General features: G+C 50.0%; 1 protein-coding gene across 1 annotated transcript in view; it reads right to left on the reverse strand.

The window, feature by feature from the left end:
- ZNF423 (zinc finger protein 423) overlaps positions 1 to 24,509 on the reverse strand; it is a 346,310-nt gene that overhangs the window by 259,567 nt on the left and 62,234 nt on the right. Inside the window, exon 2 of the mRNA XM_006154781.3 lies at positions 20,792 to 20,992. Coding sequence (XP_006154843.1) covers positions 20,792 to 20,888 — 97 coding nt within the window. The 5' untranslated portion in view covers positions 20,889 to 20,992. The remainder of the gene's footprint in view (positions 1 to 20,791; positions 20,993 to 24,509) is intronic.

The raw sequence follows: 24,509 nt of genomic DNA on the forward strand, positions 1-24,509 counted from the left end.
AAAGATCTCCAGGAGGGAGGCTTGTCCAACTCTTCCACCCCTGGCCCCAGGGAGGGATCACACATCACCTCCACATAAGGCAGCTGGTGCCACAGGACTCAGTGGTGGGTAAACGAGAGGGGACCTCCTCAATTAGCCTCCAGAGGTGGCACCCACAGGTGCCCAGCCTTACGGAACCCAGGTAGGGAAGATCCTCACGTGCGCCCCATGTGAGTCAGGGCATGACATGTGGCAATACGATTTACCATTTTGTTCTCCCTTGGAGGATTTGCCAGGTCTGCCCATTCTGGACACATGGTGAAATGCCTCCCTCAGAAAGTACCAATACCTGTGCCCCTGACCAGCCCCAGCCTGAACTCAGGGACGTTCCAGAGCTTGGATCCCAGCTTCGTTTCAGGCCCTCTCACCCAGTGAGAGCTGAAGCTGCTGGGCAGGCAGGTATTAACTCCTCTTTGAACTCTTGGGGCGCCCAACACTGAGGTAGGCACAGTGTCTGATACAACGTAAATTCCAGAGTAAAGAACGTGGAATGGAAATGAAGGGAAGGGAAGGGGCAAGGAAAGGGGGAGGGGAGGGGAGCAGAGGGATGGGATGGGATGGAATAGGACAGAACCAATTAGTGGAAGGAAAGACAGAATAAAGGCTAAGGCCAGCAATGTCCCTTGTCTATATCAACCCTGGAGAAAAGTGTCTCTACCGAGAGCATGCTCGAGAATGCTTTACTACAGCAGAGCCGGCAGGTGCCATGGTGGGTGAAGGTGCTGAACTTCCCCATGGCTGACTGCAGTTCAAGTCTCAGACCTGGTGACTTTCTCTCTCTCTCTCTCTCTCTCTCTTTCTGGTCAAATTAAAAGAAGTAAAGTTAAATAAAATAATTCTTAAAGAAAAAAATAGAAGTAAAGAACGCTTTACTACAGCAAGCGGATGGAAACGACCTGAATGCCCATCACCAGGGGAGGAGTTGCATAAAGCACAGCATAGCTAGGCTACACAACACCATGCCATACATAGTTAATAAAGAACAGGGACATCTATCAAGTGAAGGAAAGCAAGTTGCAGAAAGATTGATCCGATATGGTATCATTTATTTTTTAAATTAAAAAATCAATACAACATTGTTTCTATGGAGACACATACACTATATTTCATTAACCATAAGATCCCATAGATTAGAAAAACACACCATTATTTTATGTATCACAAAAAAAGGAAAACAAAAACCGCTTTCAATTCCACCTTGACAAGTACTAATTATAAACTGCATCTCAGTTTTGGAGATAGGCACATGTGTTTTAGAATTTAGGAAATACAGTATTATGTAAATTTGTCGTAGAAGGTCTTGTGGTACGAAAGGCAAAACGGTGACAGCAATTAACCTGGGGGTGGAGGGCAAGAGGAAGGAGACTTCAGCCTTATCTGTAGCTTTATCGGTCATCTTTGAAATGTTTGCACATAGAATACATTTGTGAATTACTGTGATATTTAATAACATCTGGCTTGTTTTGTTTTGTTTTTGTTTTTTCAATAAGGAATGACTGGGTGCCTCGTCTGCCCGCTGCTTAGAGGTGCAGCAATGCTGATAATATTGAACCCACCTGGGAGTCACAGAAGACACTGGGACCTTCCGGTGCTAGCTCAGGGTGGGCTCGTGGGAATGAGGAGGATGCTACAAAGCTTTGTGAAAAGAAGGAAGCGCTTAGGAATGTCCGGTGGGGCAAGTGTCATTGGAAAAAAGAAATGAGAAGAGAATCGGATTTGGGGAAACAAACGATTCACAATCTACTCACAGACTACCATCAGGGCTAGCTGGGGGCCTAGGGTTGTCCCCCAAAACGGCTCCTTCCTCTACCCTTGCTGCTCTCCGCAAACGCAGTTTTGGAAAGTCACAGTCTACCCTGAATGCATCTCTCACAAGGGACCTCCTCGGACTCAAGCTTCTAATTCCGCCTTAATATCCAATTCTGTGTGTCAGGGACAACTGAACCTCGGCCCGCAGCAGCCGCGTCACCTTGCCCTGTGCACAAATAAAAATAGCTTTGGTGCTCACAGCTCAGGGTCCCTTGTCTTATCCTCTGGGGTTCCTGCTAGCAGCATGATCGGCAAATGGAAACCACGTGCGATAGAAATACATAATGAACAAAGAGACTTTGCAGAAGCATCCTTGACCTTCCGGCTTTTCCTTGACTTCTCCACTGCCATTGTTCCTGTGAAGCCACAAATGGAATGCCAGTGTCTAGGAGGCCGAAGGCCAAAGTGCCCGTCCCTTGCCCATTTCCTGAGTAGTTACGGGGAAATGGCGGTGATCAGAACGACCTATGCACGTTTCCATGTATGCAAATAAAGTTTGAGCAGCTCAAGTCTTGTCTTGAATACTACTCCTACCAGGAGCCAGGCGTCACGTGTGACCAGTTTGCTCCTCTGTCCCATAATCTGTGGTCTTGCAGCGAAAGATCAAATCGCCAGTGATCGGCAGGGAAAAGGGGCCACCAAAAGATAAAAGCTCACAGCGACCCAGCAAAGCCCCGAGTTCCAGGAGAATCCACAAGGCTCTCGTTCCCCCAAAGAAACTCCCTGAAGAAATAGCCCTATCTATAAAGTGGGGGTGACTGCTGAACAGGTGCTCCAAGCAGACCCCAGGTGAGTAAAGAACGTTTGCCATCGGCCCCTGCAGAGACCTCCCCCGACCTGTGTCCACCGTGTTCTGCATCTCAGCAGAGCCTGCAGGGTGGGGAGAGGCAGAGCTGAGTTATTGCTTCTGGACCCCTCCTTGCTGTGCATCTCACCCCTTGCCCAGGTATTTCTCCACCTGCTCTCAATCTACTCCCTAACCCCTTTGTCAATGGGCCCTTTATTAAATGCTGCTCAATTATCCGGTTCGAGTGTGCCATCTGTTTTCTGCTGGGACTCTGACAAAAGGGGTATCCTTTAAACAACTTTTAAGTAAATATGTCTGCAAGGTGTTTGTGAAGGCCGTGATAAAAAGCCGTGGGAGGAAGCAGTGGAAACGATGGCGAGAGGTGGTAAAGTCAGTGACCAGTCTGACACAGAGGTGGCCAGAGGACAAAGTCTCTCCAATAACTCACTCCCCCACCATCGGGGTCCCCATCCTGCCCCTGGCTCTGCGAGAGTCAGTGAATAATGTCCTTCTCCGCCTCCCTGTGACTCTGCCATGCCTTCCACAGGAAAACAAATCAGGCCTGGAAGTTTGGTAAAGAAAGGGAAAAGGCAGCGCCAGCAGGTGGCAAGGTGGTTAAGGCACTGGACTTGCACATGGTCGACCCCAGTTCAAGTCCCAGACCTGGCAGCTTAAAACTCACCCCAGGTGCATGTGTGTGCGTGCATGTGCATGCCCAAAATCCTGAGAGGAGAATGGAGAAGGGATTGCAACATGGTCATTCCCCAGGGGGTTGGGGGGTGATTTCTTGCTTTATGTCTCTCTGTCTCTCCAACAAGCACATGTGCCCTGTAGCAAAAATCTCTCTCTCAAAAAAAAGGGGGGGGGGTGAAGGGAGAAACCAAACTCAGGAGATGCAACCACTCTACAGCCTACCTTCAGTCTCTGGCTGGCCACTCCATGGTGCTCCTCAGACCCTGCCCCCAGGAGCCCTGCCATGTTCCCAGGCTCTGCGAGCATCTAGCTGGACTTATCCATCACCCTGCCACCAGGCTGCCACCATGCACTTACCTGCTCCCCTCTGTGTCACGTGTCGCTCCTGCCAGCAGACCACGAATCAGGTCTACTCAGGCTAGTGCTGTATCTCTAACTCCCAGCCCGGGCCCGGCGGCATCAGCAGTAACTACATAAAAACCTGGAGCTGAAAAGGCAAAATGCCTTTCTCCACTGGAAGAGTGGAAGATACGGTTTGCCCCATGGTCCCTGCTCTCCAGCCCTAGAAGCAGGAAAGACATTTCTGTGGCAGGAAGAGAAGTGCGGGCCAGGTGTGGCCTGGTGGAACTTAAGGACCCAGCCACGAGCACACCAGAATTCGGGTCCTTGCATCACCCAAGGGAGTGACAGATGGAACCATCTGACACCAACCAGCCCACTCCCTACAGATCGTTCAGCACTGACTTCCTGAGCACCTACTATGTAGCAGGCCCACTGCCAGGCCAGGGTGCAGCATGAGAACAAGAGAGCAAGGCATGCTCTCAAAAGGGTGGCCTTGTAGTAGCAGGGATGAGCAATAGGGTCATTTCCAATAACAGCTGCCATGGCAATGAAATGGGATGGTCACATAGGAAAGGAAGGGGAGCAACGTGTGCAGGGGAAGGTCAGGGTGTCATCAAAGAGGAACACAGACGTGAAGGCGCTGTCCATGTGAAGACCCAAGAAACACGCAGGGGGAAGGGAGAAGTGGTACAAAGGCCCGGAGATGGGAACACCCACGGCCTGTGGAACGTTCAAGAGGAGGGACCATGTGAAAGAGGAGAGGCCAGAGGAGAGGCAGGGCCCGTCCATGGGGTGCAGTGAGAGAAGGATACAGGCAGGTCTAAGCTGCCCCGAGAACAGCTGAGAACAGCGGCTAGGAGGGACAGGCTGATGCCCACCGCCTCGGCTCCCCAGTCTCCCCACTGGCTGCCCCTTCCCACCTTCAGAGGGCTCAGACCCACTCGCGTAGACCCACTCTGTTACCCACCACTCGGCAGCACCCACACGCCAGCCCACCACCCAGAGAGGCCAAGGCTCCCCGTGGCCAGAGCAACAAGGTGGCAGGAGGGGCTGGGGTGCATGTGTTTCCCCGCAGCCTGCACCACCTCGTACTGCGCCAGCCCACCACCCAGAGAGGCCAAGGCTCCCCGTGGCCAGAGCAACAAGGTGGCAGGAGGGGCTGGGGTGCATGTGTTTCCCCGCAGCCTGCACCACCTCGTACTGCGCCAGCCCACCACCCAGAGAGGCCAAGGCTCCCCGTGGCCAGAGCAACAAGGTGGCAGGAGGGGCTGGGGTGCATGTGTTTCCCCGCAGCCTGCACCACCTCGTACTGCACAGCTGCTTCGCCAGCCTCAGTCTTCCCGAATGCCCCCCCAGGGCCATGATGTCATTGCCAAAGGCAGCCAAATTCTAACCAGCCTACTCCAAAATAAAACTGTTTAACACAAAATGAAGCATTTTATAATCCCCTGTACATTTTTTTCTCGGAGCTGGCATGGAGGGTTTGAAAACACTGCCAAAACACTCCACCAATGGCTGGGCTTTCTTTCAGACCACGGAAAGCGCAATTTCAGATTTCCTTGCCCTCTCCTGTTCTGCCTCAAGGCTTTGCTGTGACATCACTGTCCCCACCCTCCAAGGCCAAAGGGGGGTGTGCAGAGGCCTCGAGGCTGCAGGAAGGGGAGATCAGCATCAGCCCCATCAGCCTCACTGGCCGACCCCCTGCTGACAGAATTCCCTGCCCAGAGTGCCCCAGGCAGCGGGAGATAAACCTGGTTGGTTTCTCATTCGGTTGGGAATGTTCTTTATTTCTCTGGGTTCGGGTGTCATTTTAGAGATGCCGATCACAGGACCTCAGGATTGGGAGGAACCTGAAAAACTGACTGACCAGCGCCAACCAGTCCCTACCCAGGGTTCACTCGCAGCCACCATCCAATGGCTTTCTCTGCAGGCTTTCAAAGGCTCCCGCCAACCAGGAAGTCACGTTAGGTGGCCAAAAGGAGTGTTCTGTGGTTTCTAGATTGGTCCTGTCCCTTGGAGGACCAAGTTTCGGGGTCTCAGGCCACTCCCACAGTGCTCTAGCACGTAGCTTGACCACAGCTTCCGCTGGGCAGTCACCCCCTCTAGTAATTCATCTTATCCAGTGGCAATAAACAGTCAAATAACAACTACCGAAGTTAAACGGTCCAGATTTGCCCTGTTTAGGCCGCTTCTGCCTGCCAGCACCCACCCCCTCCTCCTTTAGCTAGCAGCACCCTGGTTTCCTTTTAGACACAAGTCTAGGTCTGCCATTCAGAGCCAAAAAGGCCAACATGGCTTTCATCAGATCGAGGAGGAGGAGACTTGCTTCTGCAACTTTTGCTGGAGTTCCTGGATTCAGCCATACCTGAAGCTAGTCCCACACTTCGAAATTCCACTTACATGAGTCAATAAATTGCCCTACCTGATTTAAGCCAGTTAGGGTTGGTTTTCAGGCGCTGGCCACCAAGTAATCCTAACTTCCCCACCAGCAAGTATGATCGTGAGACCTTCCCTTCATCTTTCTACTTCTGCCGATGTGGCCTCAGCATACACTAACGTTTTTGGCAATGAACCACCCCTCGTCCTTCCTGCATACTGACCCTGCAGGCCTTGGCCAGTACAGCACAGAGGAAGTCACCAACTAGCTCCTAAGAGTCAACCCAAGACGCCTCTGGCCAAAGTAGAGAAGGACCAGGCACTATAAAACGCAAACTCCGTGCTCACTACCACATCCCAGGGCCTTGGGTAGTCTCCAACACACAGTAGGTGCTTTAAACAAATTATTCTGTGAGTGAATGAAAACATCCCAAGGGATGTGATGGCCCTAAGGAATGTATTTCCTCTTTTTTCCATAGGTTTGCTTATTCATTTGGGTAACTGGAATCAGAGAAGGAATGTGAAATCGGTCATAATACTTTTCGGCGACATCTTGGTCTGTTTGGGCTGCTGTAACAAAAGCTCTGTAAGCTAGGTGGCTTAGAAACAGATGTGGATCAGCATGTGGAGTAGTGGTTAAGATGCTAGACTCCCCCATGGCCAACTGTGATTCAAGTCCTGAACATGGTGGACTAAAACTCTCCCGGGTGTGTGTGTGTGTGTGTGTGTGTGTGTGTGTGTGTGTGTGTATGCCCAAAATTCCAAGAGGAGAAGGGATTGTAGCATGGCCATCCCCCGAGGGGTGATTTCTCACTTTCTCTCTCTTTTTCTCTGGCGAGCATGTGTGCCCTATCTCGAAAAGGAAGGAGGGGAGGTGGGAAGGAAGGAAGGAAGGAAACAAAACACAGTTATTTCTCACAGTTCCAGAATTACGGAAGCTGGGAAGTTCAACATCAAGGTGTCAGCAGATTTGGGGACTGGCGAGGGCCCCTTAACCCCTCCTCACTGTGACCTTGCACAGTGGAAGGAGCTAGGTGGCACAAACCCCATTACTGAGGCATCCTCATGGCAAGATCACTTCCGAAAGGCCCCGCCTCTTAATATTATAATATTAATATTATTGCTCCGGCGAGCCGATTCGCCATTGGAATGGGAGGGCATGAACACGCAGACCATAGTAAGCTGTAAGGAAAGGTTCGGAAACCAACTGCCCTCTGTATGCCTCTTACACCCACAAACCAGCTGGAGGCTACTCCTATCTCCACCTACAGACATTCTTAAAGTTTTTTGAAACCTCAAATTGGTGGTTACTGAGACCGACTACTCTGGGAACTCAGTTTTCAGATCTTTATACCCACCAGGATCCAGAACGAGTGCTGGCATCTCCACAAGGAAGACTTCCGGGCCCTCCAAGGGGCTCTGGCCTGGGTTTCCTGGGCCCAGGGTGAGAAGGGTGATAGGAGGGGCAGGGAGCGCCGGATGGGCAAAAGGGCAGGATTAAAGGCAAAGAGACGCACTCACACCCCCTGAACGCTCCCCAGAACTGGTCCGAGTTGGCTGGTGACACTGAGGTGTTAGAGTGATACCTGTGCACATGTGGGTGGGTAGGGGGCTTATCACCAAAATGCCCCGTCATTACTGCTGCATCCCTCTGTCCCTCTAGCCAGTGGGACGGAGGGATGCGGCTTTCTGTTAACACTGGGTTTCTGGGGAGCGTGCTGGAGAGGCCAGCAGAGCAGGCTCATTGCAGAGCCACCTCAACCAGCATCCGGGCACCAGAGGCCTCAGCCCCAAGGACCAGACTCATCTTGGCCACCCAGCCTCTCTCTGGCCTGGTCCAAGGTTGGACACAATATCTTAGAGACCTGGTTGGAGTGAGTGCCCCAAAAGATTGTTGCACCCCTCATCCACCTCCCAGAGCACCAAGTGGCAGAGGTTTGGAGGATAAGTCAGACCATGTCTTCCACGGGACATCCATAATAGAGGCACAACTTCTGTAAAGTTTGTTCAAAGCCAAAGGTCACAGTCAGTCCTCTACAAGAAGCAAACCATGAATAGTTTTGGTCCGGAGTCCTCAGAGATGGTGAGCTTGGTGATGGGCACCCAGGAAGCACCTTATGAGGCAGTCAAGGGCTGCACAGAGGCACCCCCTTCCAGGGGACATGTGGGAGCCAGCAGGCTGCACCAGTCTCCTGTCCACCTTGGGAGCCGCACTATCTCGTAGGAATTTCAGACACTGCCAATGGGTGTGGACTAAATCATGTGACCTTGGACGTGTCCTACCAAACTGGAGCCTAGCCTCATAGGTGCATTGATTGTATTCGAAAGGATGGCTCTCCTGCCCAAAAGGCTTGAGGGTAAGGTTGGAAAAGAGGCTGCCTCCCTAAAACTCAGAGATGAACAAACTAGACGCTGTCAAAGGCCAAGTGATCGAACTTGGGGTTGAGACCCGACAGTCGACCATTTGATTAAACTCTTCCAGTCCTTTGCATTGGTCTGCAAGTGCTTCCTACCTCCCGAAGAGATGCCCATGTTTCCTGGCCACCCTCCAGGTGAACTCCCTCCCCAGTTCTCAGGCCCAGCAGTGTGTATGGAGCTGCCCCAATGCCCCCAGTCAGGCACTGCCCCTACATAGCACTCCAGCCCACCCCACTTTCTGCAGTGTTTGCTTTGTCCTCCAGTTCTGGATAGACGAAGGTCCAATCACAGGACAGCAGCATTTCCTTGATGTACGTGAGTCAAGAAAGGATGTTCTGTAAATACTCACACTTCACGGGGAGTAAATAAAAACCTCAGGGAATGAAAAACAAATCTCCACACCCCTGTCTGTTGTGTAGCTGATACCAGAAATGCTGTGTCTGGTAATTTATAAAAAGAGAGACTTACTTGGCTCATGGTCTGCAGGTCCAAGGCCCAGGGTCCTTCCTGCTGGTGGGGACTCTGCAGTTACATGCAGCACAGAGCACCACAGGTAGGGAGAGCAAGAACACGCATGTCTGTCTGTGTGCCCACGTGCCTCTGACTCTGCTCAGTCTTCTCTCCTTAGGAAGCCAGCAGAATCAATCATGGGGCCCCACCCTAACCACCCTCCCTAAAGACTCCACCTATTAATCCCATGGTCAGATGAAGTTTCTTTTAATACTGTCACAATAGGAACCAAAATTCAACATGGGAGTTTTAGGAAGACACGTTCAAACCGTAGCACCCACGCATTGCCCCAGATCCCAGAGCACAGTTGCCCAAGCCCAGCCTCAGACCCTCAGTCTGCAGGAGCCTGTTGTCTGCCTGGGCCCCTTCTAGTGCAGAAGGGCCGAGAGCAGGCAATTTAGGGCAGATTTTCATTTGCACCACCGGCCAGTCATCCTCCCCGCCCATCGCGTCCCTCCTACCCAACAGCCCACAAGCAGGACCATACACACAGGCAGCACCTCCCCACAAAATATTGGGGAACGGCCTCTGTGCATTGCAACACCTTTTAAAGGCACTAGAGAAGGAGGCTGAAAAGATGGCATTACATCTTACAAGTTGAAGAGTTCTCTCTTTTTTTTTTTAAGAATTATTTATTTAATTTTATTTACCATTATTACTTTTCATTTTGCTACAGAGCTCGTGCACTCACTAGAGAGAGACAGAGAGAGAGAGAGGAAAAGTGTAAAAGGAAGCCTCCAGGTCCAGGACTTATACCACGTGGGAGTCCAGCACCTTAACCAACATGCCAGCTGCTAGCCCCAAGCCAAAGAATTCTTTTGAAAAGTGAACATCTCTATTGAGTTACCTTTTATACTAGTCTCTGTATCCCGAGAGTCCAGGGGGGGGAAACCCTGCTCAAAGTACACACGAAATAAGCACACACTTGTTGAATGAATACACCATCTCCTCCATTTACACTTCCCCTTCTGATGGCCAAGTTGAAGACCTACTGTGTCCTGTCACATGCATGAAACTTCTGTTTGCTCCCTCCTATCCCAAAGCACTGTCCCCAGGGTGTTTCCACTTTCTCCGTTACAGAGGCTACTTCCTTTTAGAAGCACTTTGCCTTGCAAGAGGCTGCAGTCTTTGGGGATAAGATCAATTAACATTCCTTGAGCACCTACTATGTGTTCCAAACAGAGTCCGAGGTTGTTATAGGGACAGAGAGAAGAGGAAGACCCCAATCCTGGGCATCGAATGATAAACACAGGCTCACCAGTGAGATGGCCTGGCAAACTTTCTGATCTTTGCCAATCTACTAGGTTAAAAATGGTATTTCCCCGTGGCTTAAATTTATAGTTTTTTTCTTATTATAAATGGTGTTCTGAATCTTTTTAAATGTTTGAGATCCCACTAGTATTTCTTTTTCTGGTTCCATTTCTGTCCTTTGCACATGGGAGATATTCAAAATATCTAACCACCAGTGTGGCAGCACCCAATCAGAGAGGGTGCTGGCTTTGGGCAGGGACAGGCATCCCGGGCGGACTAGGCTGAGTTCACACCCAGCCTTTGCCCGGTTTTCTTTTGATTTATTGGCCATTTTCTTAGTGTTTATAGGAGCTCCTTACACATGAAGGAAACTATCTTTTGCCTGTGATATGTTTTTGGCTTGATTTATTGTGGGCTTTGCAATGCAGAATTTTTTTATTTTTTATGTGGTCGAACGTTTTGGTTTTTTGTTTTATGGCTTCTGGGTTTGGGGTTAAATTTAGAAAGGCCTTCCTCACACTAATATTTTCTCTTAGTATTTTTAAGTTTTCTTTTTTATGTTTATAGTTTGGATCCATTTGAGATTTATTCTGGCATTAGGAGTAAGGGAGGGACCCAGTTTAATGTTTTTCGGGGTGGGTGTCCCTTTATCTTAATCCCAACCATTGAGTGACTTATCTGTCCTCCACTGATGTGCAATGACAAATTTCTCGTACACTGAATTAATACAGGTGTATTACGGCTGTTCCTGGTTTCTTTTCCAGTCCCCTGGTCTGTCTCACACCACTTCTAGTTCTGCAGATCCAGAACAATCTAAGCTGGGTACCACCCCCACCCACTATTCCTCTCACTGCATGTCTGGTTTTCCTTATGATCTTTACATTGGCTCATCCACTTCTAAATCAATTCTTCTATTAGCATCAATGGCTAACATTATATTAATGGGTTGACGTGGGAGAAATGGATATATTTATGATATGGATTCTTTCCACCCAACAATAAAGTCTGCCTTTTCATTGACTCAGCTCTCTCTGGTGTCCTCCAATAGTTGTCCCCTCCATGCATCTGAACGTGTCTTCCTGAGTCTGTTTCCTGGTTTTTTATATAGTTTGTGGCAAACACTAGCAAGGCCCTTTCTTGCTCTGTGTTTTATTTATTTAATTTTTTTAATTCTGTGTGCATGCATGCAAGCGCTTGGTGTGGGGCAGTCATTATTCAAGCCCACAGGCCTTTTGCGCTGTGTGACGTCAGCTGACACCAGCACCGTGCACACGCCCCACAGGCAGAAAGAACTCATGCCCTGCATCTGTGTGTTTGGCAGCTCCGCGCCCAGAGGCTGGCCCCAGCTCCACTCTGCATTGCCCCGTGAAGCCAGGAACGCACAAAAGCGAATATGGCAGGGATGGCCCCCCTAACAATGCTGGACCCAAAAGGGGCCTGAGCAACACACAAAGACAAGCTCTGGCCAGCCAGCAGACAGGAGCTAGGCTGGCAAAAGTGCCAGCCTTCTTGCAGCCCCAACCCCGTAATTGGGGCCCACGGGTCACTCTGGCCACAGCTGAACAAACCAGGGTGTAATTAACTTTCCACCCGGCTTTTTACACAGCAGCATTTCACCTTCGCCAGAAGAGGAGGGCCGGCCTTTCAGAAGGGGCTGGGGAAACACTCCTCGATCCCAATCCACAGGAAGGCAGTGGAGGGGAGCAGCAAAATTAACCCCCAGGGAACACATTTTTAGCTGTTGTTATTTGCAAAAATGCCCCTTTTTTTTTTTTCTTTTTTTTTTTTTTTTTTTTTTTAGTTGAACATTGGAAAGAGCTGTGTCTGGAGTTCAGTTTGAAATGGCTCACAATTCCCAATCAGTGTTCTCAATGCAAGCTGCTCAGACCTCAGGTCTGGCCTTCACTTTCAAACTCTGTAACCACAAGCAAGATCCCTAATTCTCTGAACCTCCATTATCCAACATGCACAATGGCGATGTATGGTTAAAAAAAATAATAATAATAACGCTTCCCTCCTGAGATTGTTGTAGAGATGGGGTGAAGTCATTTATTCATTCAACAAGCGTATACTAAACACTACTGTATGTCTCATGATGGGCTAAAATATAAGAGAGGGCAAAAGAGACAGGGCTCTTGTCCTCATGAAGCTTCCAGTAGTGAGGGAGCTGGATAATGAACACATCAAAGGCAATCACAGGGGCCGGCAGGTGGCATGGCGGTTAAGGTGTTGGACTCCCCATGTGGCTGACTGAGGTTTGAGTCTTGGATCTGGTGGCTTGCTTTCTCACTTTCCCTTTCTCTCTCTGGTCAAATTAAAGAATAATAATAATAAAATTGAATAAATAATTTTTTAAAAAGAGGCAATTACAAAATAACTACAGAAACTAGTGAGTGCCAGGCACTGTGTGGGGGTCACGGAGAGGGCCATCAGGGAGGGCGGGTGGGGGCATGCCCTAGGCAGAGTCCCGCAGTGCTGGGCCCTGCCAGGAGTGCTAACTACACCCAGGTGTCAGGACTACAGCCCACACTGCAGAGTCATGGAGGAAGTACCCTGCTTCACAGACCCCAGACGGTGGAATGCCAGCCCCTGCCCATCTCTGCCCAGGAAGAGCCTGGCCGGAGTCAGCGACCAGGCAATGGCAGCGAAAGGGAAGAAAGCAACGTTCAGCTCCAAACTGGTCCTCAAGGCAATTTCTGTTTCTACTCCATGGAGCAAGTACCTGGGGCCCAGAATCAGAGCCCTCAGTCTCCACAGAGACTCCCCTGCCTCTCCCTACCTATAAGGAAAAACTGAATCATGCCAGTGGCCCCTTTAGCAGAGGCCAGGGACCTCCAAAAGCCATCAGGTGCTCAGCTCTGGAATCCGGACTGGTACCTTCCAGGGCAAGCGCAGGGCAGAACTCGCGACAGCTTGCTACAGGCACAATTAGGGGGCGTCTGAGGAACGTCACATCTAAAATGCTAGGATGGCGTAGAGGGAGCATCCACATGTCCTCGGGCAGTCAGCCTCATTAATTTAGGCCACAGCAACAGTGAGTCGAAATCTCAGCATACCCTTAAAAGGCAGTATTTGTACCAGGAAGTGAGAAAATATTCCATCTACATCCAGACTAAAGGTCCACAGGTGACCGGCTTCAATGAACACATAAAAAATTGGAATCAGCCCATGGGTAAATCGAACCTCTTGTACCACGTCTATGGTGCCCCACATAGTGCCCAAAAGCCTTCTCACATAGCCGAAGTCCTCCCGGCTACTAGAAGGTGATCAAAAACACCCCCACGACCATTCGCAGAGCCCCAGTGTGCTTGGCCAACACCTCACAGCCTGGTCCTTCGACCCTCGCACTCACTCCCCCTTCTGACATTAGTCGAGTCTGTGGGACCTGAATCAACAGGGATGTTCGCTCCTCTCACCAAGTGCTTTGGCCAGATCCCAAAGGGGTGCCCACAGACGGCGTCTTCATGAGCACAGACAGCCCGCCATGCCCAGCCCATCAGTCCTTGATACCCTGACGTCCACATGGGATGCTGTTACAGGGTGTGGGCACCAACGCCGGCAGCCCACGCTGATGCCCCTTGAGCACTAAAGGGGCTCTGCTGCCCTGCCCCAAAAGGAAAATGATGAAGACCCTGTAACAATGTAGGGATCCATTCAGAAAACACTAGGCAACCCATGCTGAATACAAAACGGTGTGTGCTCATGGCTCCAAGCATGTAAATACGTTTGATCCTGTAGGCGAGGGCTGGAGGGAAACAAAGAAAACTCCGTTGTTGGGGGTGTGAGAATGAACAGAGAGGACTAAGGTTTTGCTTATTTCACTCTGTATCATAAAAAAGGCCATGTTTGGGACCAGCAGTTGGTGTAATGGCTATGTTGCTGGACTCCCATGTAGTCAACTGCAGTTCGAGTCCTGGACCTGGTGGCTTAAGTTCACGCCGGGCTCGTGTGCATGCATGCCCAAGATCCCTAGCGGAGAATGGAGGAGAAGGGATTGTGGCGTGGCCATCTGCCCTGGGGGATGATTTCTCACTTTCTGTCTCTCTGTCTTTCTGGTGAACACACGTACCCTATAGCAAAAACCTCACACACAAAAAAAAGGCAATGTTTGGGAGCCAGCAGGTAGTGTAGTGGTTAAACTAGTGAGTGCCAGGCACTGTGTGGGGGTCACGGAGAGGGCCATCAGGGAGGGCGGGTGGGGGCATGCCCTAGGCAGAGTCCCGCAGTGCTGGGCCCTGCCAGGAGTGCTAACTACACCCAGGTGTCAGGACTACAGCCCACACTGCAGAGTCATGGAGGAAGTACCCTGCTTCACAGACCCCAGACGGTGGAATGCCAGCCCCTGCCCATCTCTGCCCAGGAAGAGCCTGGCCGGAGTCAGCGACCAGGCAATGGCAGCGAAAGGGAAGAAAGCAACGTTCAGCTCCAAACTGGTCCTCAAGGCAATTTCTGTTTCTACTCCATGGAGCAAGTACCTGGGGCCCAGAATCAGAGCCCTCAGTCTCCACAGAGACTCCCCTGCCTCTCCCTACCTATAAGGAAAAACTGAATCATGCCAGTGGCCCCTTTAGCAGAGGCCAGGGACCTCCAAAAGCCATCAGGTGCTCAGCTCTGGAATCCGGACTGGTACCTTCCAGGGCAAGCGCAGGGCAGAACTCGCGACAGCTTGCTACAGGCACAATTAGGGGGCGTCTGAGGAACGTCACATCTAAAATGCTAGGATGGCGTAGAGGGAGCATCCACATGTCCTCGGGCAGTCAGCCTCATTAATTTAGGCCACAGCAACAGTGAGTCGAAATCTCAGCATACCCTTAAAAGGCAGTATTTGTACCAGGAAGTGAGAAAATATTCCATCTACATCCAGACTAAAGGTCCACAGGTGACCGGCTTCAATGAACACATAAAAAATTGGAATCAGCCCATGGGTAAATCGAACCTCTTGTACCACGTCTATGGTGCCCCACATAGTGCCCAAAAGCCTTCTCACATAGCCGAAGTCCTCCCGGCTACTAGAAGGTGATCAAAAACACCCCCACGACCATTCGCAGAGCCCCAGTGTGCTTGGCCAACACCTCACAGCCTGGTCCTTCGACCCTCGCACTCACTCCCCCTTCTGACATTAGTCGAGTCTGTGGGACCTGAATCAACAGGGATGTTCGCTCCTCTCACCAAGTGCTTTGGCCAGATCCCAAAGGGGTGCCCACAGACGGCGTCTTCATGAGCACAGACAGCCCGCCATGCCCAGCCCATCAGTCCTTGATACCCTGACGTCCACATGGGATGCTGTTACAGGGTGTGGGCACCAACGCCGGCAGCCCACGCTGATGCCCCTTGAGCACTAAAGGGGCTCTGCTGCCCTGCCCCAAAAGGAAAATGATGAAGACCCTGTAACAATGTAGGGATCCATTCAGAAAACACTAGGCAACCCATGCTGAATACAAAACGGTGTGTGCTCATGGCTCCAAGCATGTAAATACGTTTGATCCTGTAGGCGAGGGCTGGAGGGAAACAAAGAAAACTCCGTTGTTGGGGGTGTGAGAATGAACAGAGAGGACTAAGGTTTTGCTTATTTCACTCTGTATCATAAAAAAGGCCATGTTTGGGACCAGCAGTTGGTGTAATGGCTATGTTGCTGGACTCCCATGTAGTCAACTGCAGTTCGAGTCCTGGACCTGGTGGCTTAAGTTCACGCCGGGCTCGTGTGCATGCATGCCCAAGATCCCTAGCGGAGAATGGAGGAGAAGGGATTGTGGCGTGGCCATCTGCCCTGGGGGATGATTTCTCACTTTCTGTCTCTCTGTCTTTCTGGTGAACACACGTACCCTATAGCAAAAACCTCACACACAAAAAAAAGGCAATGTTTGGGAGCCAGCAGGTAGTGTAGTGGTTAAGACGACACTGGCTAACCACGATTTGAGTTCCGGATCAGGCGGCTTCATGTGTGAGTGCCCCAAATCCCAGAAAGAGAAGGGACTGCAGTGTGGCCTCAGGGGTGATTTCTCTCTCTCTCACTGTCTCTCTGTCTATCTCCAGTGAGCACACACGTCCTATGGCAAAATCCTTAAGAAGAAAAAGCCAATGTTTGATACCTTTGTAGGTTAAGTATGGTTTCTCTCAGTCACAAATGACAGAGAGAAAGATATTTGGGTCGGGGAGGATAGGCCATGATAGGGTCTTCCGAGTGCCCGGAGACTATGCTTCAACAACTACGGCCTGGTATTGATACTCCTGCTGAGGAATGATAGACGAAGACTTCTCCGCTCCTAACTGGAAAGGGTTGCTGCAGGGTCCCAGGATCCAGGGCTGGGGTCTTCCTCGTGAATACCTCACCATCATGCTGGCAGGGGGCTCCCACTTCCATCGTGAGCATCCCGTCTCGGAAAAATCTCCGTGGCTCAGAGCGACTCTCCCAGATTCTGACAGGACAAAACACGGCCCAAACTCACCCACCTCACCCCTTGCAACCGCCATAGAAAGACACACAAAAAGGACCAGCAGATGGCATAATGGCTACGTTGTTGGACTCCCACATAGTTGACCACAGTTTGAGTCCCAGACCTGGTGACTTGAAACTCACGTGGTGTGTGTGGATGTGTGTGTGCGTGTATGTCCAAGATCCTGAGAGGAGAATGGGGGAGAAGGGATTGTGGCATGGCCATACCCCCTTTCTGCCTCTGTCTCTCCAGGGAGAGTACATACCCTACAGCAAGAAAAACAATATGTCTCTTTAAAAAAAAAAAAAAAAGACAGTGACCAGCAGTTAGCATAATGGCTATGTCGCTGGACTCCCACCTAGTCGACCGCAGTTTGAGTCCCGGACCCGGCGGCTTAAACTCACGCCAGGTGCGTGTGCGTGCGTGCCCAAGATCCCGAGAGGAGAATGGAGGAGAAGGGATTGCGGCATGGCCATCCCCCCTGGGGGGTGATTTCTCGCTTTCTGTCTCTCTGTCTCTCTGTCTGGCGAGTGCACGCGCCCTATAGCGAAAACCTCTCCAAAGAAAAAGACAAAGAATCAAGAGGTGACTCTGCAAAAGCAGTTTTAAGGAAGCAGCAAGTTCATGATCATCTCCCATAATGCATCCTATGGTACAGCCCTCCTCCCAGGTTACCAACTGCTGGGCAGGGCTGTCCTTTCTGGCACGCCCTGTTTTCGGACTGCCAACAGCAGGGAACACCCCACCCAGCTAGCAGCCCCCCTCTACACAAGACTCAACCGTTCCGACAGAGAAACCTGCTGACACACAGCTTGCCGGCCTCCGCCCGCTGCAGCCCTCTCTGAAATGGCCTTGCTGGGCCGCCGAGTATCCATCTTCTCACTCCTGAGTGCACACTCCAGAGGTAGCAATGTCCCCATTGCAGCACCTAGCGTGTAGCGGGGCTGGGGATGTCTGTGAAATGAGCAGCAGTGGGCATCAGGCAGGCCCATGGACTGGCCAGGGAAGGCCCACTGCTGCATTTGTATATGAGTTCCTAACGTGTAAGGTATGAACCAACTTTCAGACAGTATCTTATGCTCAAGTCCAACAAACTTTGTAAGGTGAATAGCTCTGACAGGCCCCTAAAACACACACACACACACACACACACACACACACACTAGTCCCAAAGCAGCCTCTGGGAACACAACTTGAAAGCCACTGCAGCAGGGAGGCATCCCAGGTAGGGAACTGTTTTGAATAATACGTGCATAATTCCCAGGGGTTTATCCTGTCCCTAGGTAATCCTCAGGACCTAAGGTCTGGGGGAAATAACTCTTCACATGTCTCATCCATGTCAGGGAGATTCACCCAGACTGGGTCACACCTTTGCTGGGCAGTAATGAATTTCTCAGGGATGCTATTAGGCAAAGTCGTTTCTCGTACTCTTTCAAGGAATTTCTGACTCCCTTCCAAATGCTCCAGGGTTCAGGGATATTCCTGGCTCCTGTATCCCCATGGAGGTCGTTAGTGGGGTCCTGTTAGGAAGCGAGCAGGAGTGTCAGTGGATACCACCAGCATCAGTAAGGATGGCTGGGGACCCAGCCAGCAGGACTGCTACGGATTTCAGCCGAAGTCTGAAGCCGACGAGAAGGGAGTCTGCCACTGGAAGAGAACACTGCCCGGGACCGAAGCGCAAGTAGCAACCATTTCTTCCTTCTGGCCCAGAACCCTGTACACAGCCCCCAAAGCTCACATAGTCCCTCTCCACCCAGAAACACCACCATTCTCAAAAGCATGGTTGAAAGACATGATAACCACCTTGACTCTGAAGGGCTAGAAGAAAGGGCAGCCTCAGGAGCGATGGGGATGGAAACCCACTCCAAGAGCTGCAGAGACTCTAGGAAGCATGGCTTAGCAGAGGGCCAACTACATGAGAATGGCATGTTCTCTTCCATTTAGAAAATAAGAGGACGGGGGCCAGCCCATGGAGTGATGGGTAGGGTGGCTGGAATCCACATGGCTGACCGTGTGGTTCAAGACCCTGGGGCTTGAGAAACATGCCAGGCACCTTTGCCTAAAATCCCCAAAGGAGAAAGAAATGGAAGTGAAGGGACTGCAGCATGGCCATTCCCCACGGAAAGTACATTCTCACCTCGTGTGTGTGTGTGTGTGTGTGTGTGTGTGTCACTCCCTGTTTCTCTCCAGTGAGCATATGCAACCTCTGGTAAAAATTTAAAGAAAGGAAAGGAAAGGAAAGGAAAGGAAAGGAAAGGAAAGGAAAGGGAAGGGAAAGGAAAGGAAAGGAAAGGAAAGGAAAGGAAAGGAAAGGAAAGGAAAGGAAAGGAAAGGAAAGGAAAGGAAAGGAAAGGAAAGGAAAGGAAAGGAAAGGAAAGGAAAGGAAAGGAAAGGAAAGGAAAGGAAAGGAAAGGAAAGGAAAGGAAAGGAAAGGAAAGGAAAGGAAAGGAAAGGAAAGGAAAGGAAAGGAAAGGAAAGGAAAGGAAAAGAAAGGAAAGGAGGGAGGAAGGAAGGAAACAAGAGGACAGCTTTTTAACTAGGAAACCAATTGGTTGTTTATAAAGACAGTGACAACACAAGGGTACTTCAAAAAGTTTAGGGAAAAACAAAATTCAAATATGAGTTTGTTTTGGTTCAAAAAATTTTTGAAACTCATGCATAGTTTTTTCAGAATACATGTTTTCCATCAATATTTTAAAGATTTCTTATATTTTATCCTCTTATTAGTTAAGATTCCACCTCAGTTCTTGGCTAAAGCAAGAAAAACATCATGTTTATTATTTCTTCAAATAGGATGAACGGCTATAGCCCAGAGTCCTGAAGAGGTCCGAGCTTGACCACCAAATATCTATGTGACCTTGGTTATATAGTCACCTTTCCCTCTCCGTGTCCCAGTATTTCCCTTGGGAAACTAGGGGACTAGAAAAGCTCACCCTATAGGTGCCCTCCAATTCTCATTCTAGGAGTACATATAAATTAACCAATCCCTCCACCTCTGATTGAAATATCACTAATTCCAAATGATTTGGATTTGGATTACTGAGGTCCCAAAGGTCCAAAACAGTAAGAACTCTGAGGTTTTCTACCTGTTCCCTCCAGAGGTAGAGAATAGAAACTAGCCGGGCCTGTGCAGGCACAGGTGTCACCAGAGGGCAAGTCATAGCATTTCCTATACCACTTGGCTTCAAACATCCAAGATGGCAAGATGAGCAGGGAAAGTGAAAGCTTCAGTCCCAATCTATTCCCTACCAGCAAATACTCCTCTAGATGAAAGACAAGTCCACGTTGAGATACTAGCCTGAGATTTTAGCATCCACAGAGCTTCATCCACAACCACGATGAAGGACAATATCTCACAGGGCTGTGTAAAAAAATGATGCGATGGACCTCCTCTCTATAAATCTAAGCCTAGAAATGTGTTGGCCCCAATGCATGGTTGCCATACCCCAGAGAATGCCAAAGCCCCCTGTTCTCCCACCTCACCCACCCTAGACACACACATACACACATGACTTATTTCATAAGTCTTAAGCTGCTCCTATAAAACTCCTGTCTTACACACCTTCCTCAAGGTACCAAGTAAAGGGAGAACAGAGCTTCGGTCAGGCCTAGCAGAAACAGCTCCCAGCACCCTTCTCCTATTCAGAGAAGGAAGAAGCCCAGCACAGAGGTGGAGCCAGCTCCCGCTCTGAACGGGCTGTCCTTGGCCTTCAAAATTCTCCCCATCCCATCACAAGCCCTGCCTCCAAGCTCACGCCTTCACGCAGCTTTCCACACTTAAGCTGCTTAACTCTGCACTAACAACCTCTTAATTACTGGGTTTCCAAAAGGCTTCCCAGAAATCCAGGGTGCAGCTCCACCCACAGATGGCCCACGTACGATGGAGTACAGTTTGGGGTAGGGGGCAGAGACAGGGCACCCGTACCTAATTTCTGCCTGCCAGAAAGCTGTTGCTTTGGTTTCTAATTTTATTTAAAAGGCGGATACAGGGTACCCAAGACACCACAATAAAATGACATTAGCTGTAAAATTACATTATTAATTCTTTAATCTCACTTGAGGCTTCAAGCTGTTGCTATGTCCAATTATCCGTGTAACCACCTGTCAGAATCCCGGTGCTATTTAGCATTACCTCCAGGACAGCGGTGGGCCCGGTGGTCCGTCAGGTCTGCCAGAGACTCGAAGTCCTGCTGACAATGATCACAGGTGTAAATTGACTCATCCTCCATGTCTTCATCGTCCTCATTTCTCTCCTCTTGACTTGTCACGCTGTTCCTGTCTTCCAGCGCACGGCTGGTTTTCCGATCACACTCCGGCTCTCCTTCTAGGCCTCCTGCCAACAGGAAGAATACAGTCCATGTCAGCTGACGGGGTCTTGGGAAAGGGTTTTAAAAGACTCGCCCGGCATTTATTAAGATACATTTAATTACTCTACCTCCCGGGGTCCATTATTCTTGACACCTCTCAGTATATTAATATATGGGGTTTTTTGTAGCATGTGGTGTCATAATTCTCAACTAGATTCTTTAATTCTTGGTGCAAATCTTCTAGGGGGATTTCTTGTCATCTTCCCTCTGTGCAGGGATGCTGGGGGTCATGACCCATCAGTGAGACAAAAACAGCTTAGCGTTTTGTCCCCTAAAACCCAGTTCTGCTACACACCTCTCTCAAATCTCTGTTAGCTGTTCCTAAACACCTGAACTTTCGTTTTTCCCTCAGAGCTGGGCAATGTCTTAAGTCAAGTTCACCTACCACACAACAAGCCTCCCAATGTGGTAATGTTGGCTCAGTTCTTTGCAAAGATGTCCTGATTCTGAGACAAAGAAAGCACCTGTGTTTGCAGGGCCATGGGCAGTTAAATCTCATCAAATCTCTCTCTCTCTCTCTCTCTCTCTCTCTCCCTCTCCCTCTCCCTCTCCCTCTCTCTCTCTCTCTCTCACGTTTTTGTCTTAGGGTGCATGTACTCACCAATGAGGAGAAAGAGGGAAAATGAGAAAGCACCTGCCAGGAGGAGGACCACACCGCTATCACTTCTCCTCCATTCTCCTCCTGGGATTTTGGGCATGCACGCACACATACTCAGAGTGATTTTCGAGTCCCTCCAGGTCTGGGACTCGAACCATAGTCAGCCATGTGGGAGTCCAGCACCTTAACCACCACACTACCTGCTGGTCCCAAAATGCATCCAATCTCCTACCCGTGACTTGGTACCAACCTAGAGAGTGAGAACCAGCCTTGGGATGACTTCACCCATTTCTTTAAAATGAAATACCTGCTCCGTACTCAGCACTGTACAGACAGCAGCTAATCTATAAGGAAAGTGAGTTGATGGCTGTTGGGATGTCTGTGTGCAGGGATCACGATTTCAGAGCCTCAGTTATATAGGCAGAGACCCATGTTTACAGTCTTCGACATCCTGGAGCTAATGAGGACCAGCCCCCTGCCCAGAGGGACAGCTTTGTTGTCCCCATTTCACAGGCAAAACACCCAGTGTCCAGCCAGGAGAACAAGATCCCAGCACCCTCCAAATGCCTAACTCCACAACCTGACCCCTTGTTAGTTCCCTCCCCTGCACCTCTGTGGGAAATGGAGCACAGCCTCCATCTGCAAGATTAATAGGATACATCGAGAACTTGTAAATCAAATTGCAAAAAAGCATAATGAATATAATGCATAGCATATATCAGTAATCCTAATAAATGTCACTGAATTAAATTTGCCCATTAAAAGAACAGAGACACTTGGACTGAAAAAAAAATCAAAGTGCATCTGTTCCCAGAGTCTGACCTGGAAAACAGATCCAGCCGTCCAGAAATGAGCATCACTATTTCAATCAAAGAGGTCTCCACTATGCATAAAGATATTTATACAAACGTCTATGCCTATGCAAAAGTAGACGTGTGTGTGTTCCCAGACATAACATCAGTTACAAAAATAAGGCTCGACACACAACCTTAAAATCCCCAAAGGCTGGTCCCCCAAAGCAAGAGAGACATGAAGCTAGGCAAGCATTGGTTTCGAAGTGGAAACCACAATCCTACGAATAGTTCCATTTAGAAACAGATAATGTTATAAGGGCGCTCCTTCTCCTGTCCACACAGAACACACACTCCCAAGCACCCGACATCGAGATCCTGGGAACACAAATCAGCTCATTGGAGAGCCAGTCGCTGCCTCCGGTGGCAGGGAGCGTGGCAGGACTCACCGCCTGGAACTGCACGGAGGCTATAAAAATCAATGTTTCCATTTGTGACCCATCAAAACATCTCTCTTCCTACCAATTAAGGGATGCACAATTTTTAGGTTCTTTTATTATCAGAGCACGCCAACTCCCGGCAATACAGAAATCCCATGAAAAGCCAGGCAGCATATTCATCTCAGGGAAACTGATCTGCTGCAGCGGCAAGGCGAGAAGTAGAAAAGCAAAGAGATGAGAAATAGCATTTGGAGTCTTCGATATTATAAGTCATCACACAACCATGGTTACACAGTCAAGCCCCGTCTCTGAAATTCCTAGTTTACAGTCTCTTCCCTTAATAAAAAAACTGTTCTGTAGGGGAAATAAAAGAACCATAATTCCGGCTTTATCTACTCCACTGACTCTCCAGATAATAAGTTACATTCAGCACCATGCTTCTGTTACTTTACTTAACACACAATTTAATAGACATATTTAAATTATCCCCCTGTTATTTTTTTTTGCCATATTTACTTGGCAGCACTGTCTATAATAGCTCATCTAATCCACAACTGGAACCACAAACATTACAATGCATTTGATCTCTTTAAATCTGGTACATCCTGTTGACTCGGGAGTAGATAAATCAGAATGTCAACTCTCGGGTTTTTATAAGGCAAAAACCCATAAAGTCATCCGAGGGTATAAATCTGTTTTAAGGAACTGTCACCTCCCCTACGGCTGGCTACTAATGGGAAGGCGGGGTGCCTGCACAGACGGGCGAGGAGGAGAGAGAAGCAGGGGGCAGAGGTGGGAGCAAGCTTGGCAGACGAAAGGGAGGCCCTGGGCATCTGGGCTCCAAGCTCCCATGGGACGTAGGGTCGCAAGGTCAGCCAGCCTGACCTTCAGAAAAGTGAAGCAGAGAGAGAAGACATAGGGGCCCGAGGAAGTACTGGAAAGGAACATTCCTAAAGACTCAGCTCCCCAGGACCCCCAAAGGACTGGGTAGAATCCGCACCTGGAATACAGTAGTTCCCCCCACCCCACCCCCCAGCCTGGAAAGGTCTTCCCCTGCCAGGCACCATCATGCCCAGCAGTGTCAGAACCTCACAGTGAGGAATAAGAATACATGCTGTTATTCTTCCAGCTGCAGATGAGAAGCCTGAGGCTCTTACAGAGTCACCCGAAGCCGTGCAAAGAACTGAACCAACCACTGAGCAGTGCAGCTTTGTCAAGGCCAGGGGGTAGCCGGAGCCTCAGGCTCTCAAAGGCTCAGGAGGCAGGAGCTCCAAGGGACCCGGGTCCTCTCTGGAACACCCTCTGCGGTCTCCTCTTTCCCAGACCCACCTGAGCAGTTGCTCAGAAGCCCCTGGAGAACCAATGATGGGACCTTCCCTACTCCTTTGACCCAGCCCTGCAGGCCCCTGCCCCACCCTGTCCAGCTCCAGAAGCCCCTGCTGGTCCCTGCCCTGAGGCTGACATCATCTGAGCAAGCACAGAGGAGGCAGAGCCCAGAGACGAGCACCTGGCCCTGCCCACGCTGCCTGGTGTTCCCAACATGGTGACCTCTGGGCCTGAACGGTAGTTGGCTCCCTGCCCCCACCACCACCACCCCCAGGCCCCATGAAGCTAAGTCAGCCCGCTGAGAAGGTGCCAGCTCACTTACTTCCTG

The sequence above is a fragment of the Tupaia chinensis genome, unplaced genomic scaffold, assembly GCF_000334495.1.
Source record: "Tupaia chinensis unplaced genomic scaffold, TupChi_1.0 Scaffold000422_1, whole genome shotgun sequence".
NCBI classification, from domain to species: domain Eukaryota; kingdom Metazoa; phylum Chordata; class Mammalia; order Scandentia; family Tupaiidae; genus Tupaia; species Tupaia belangeri.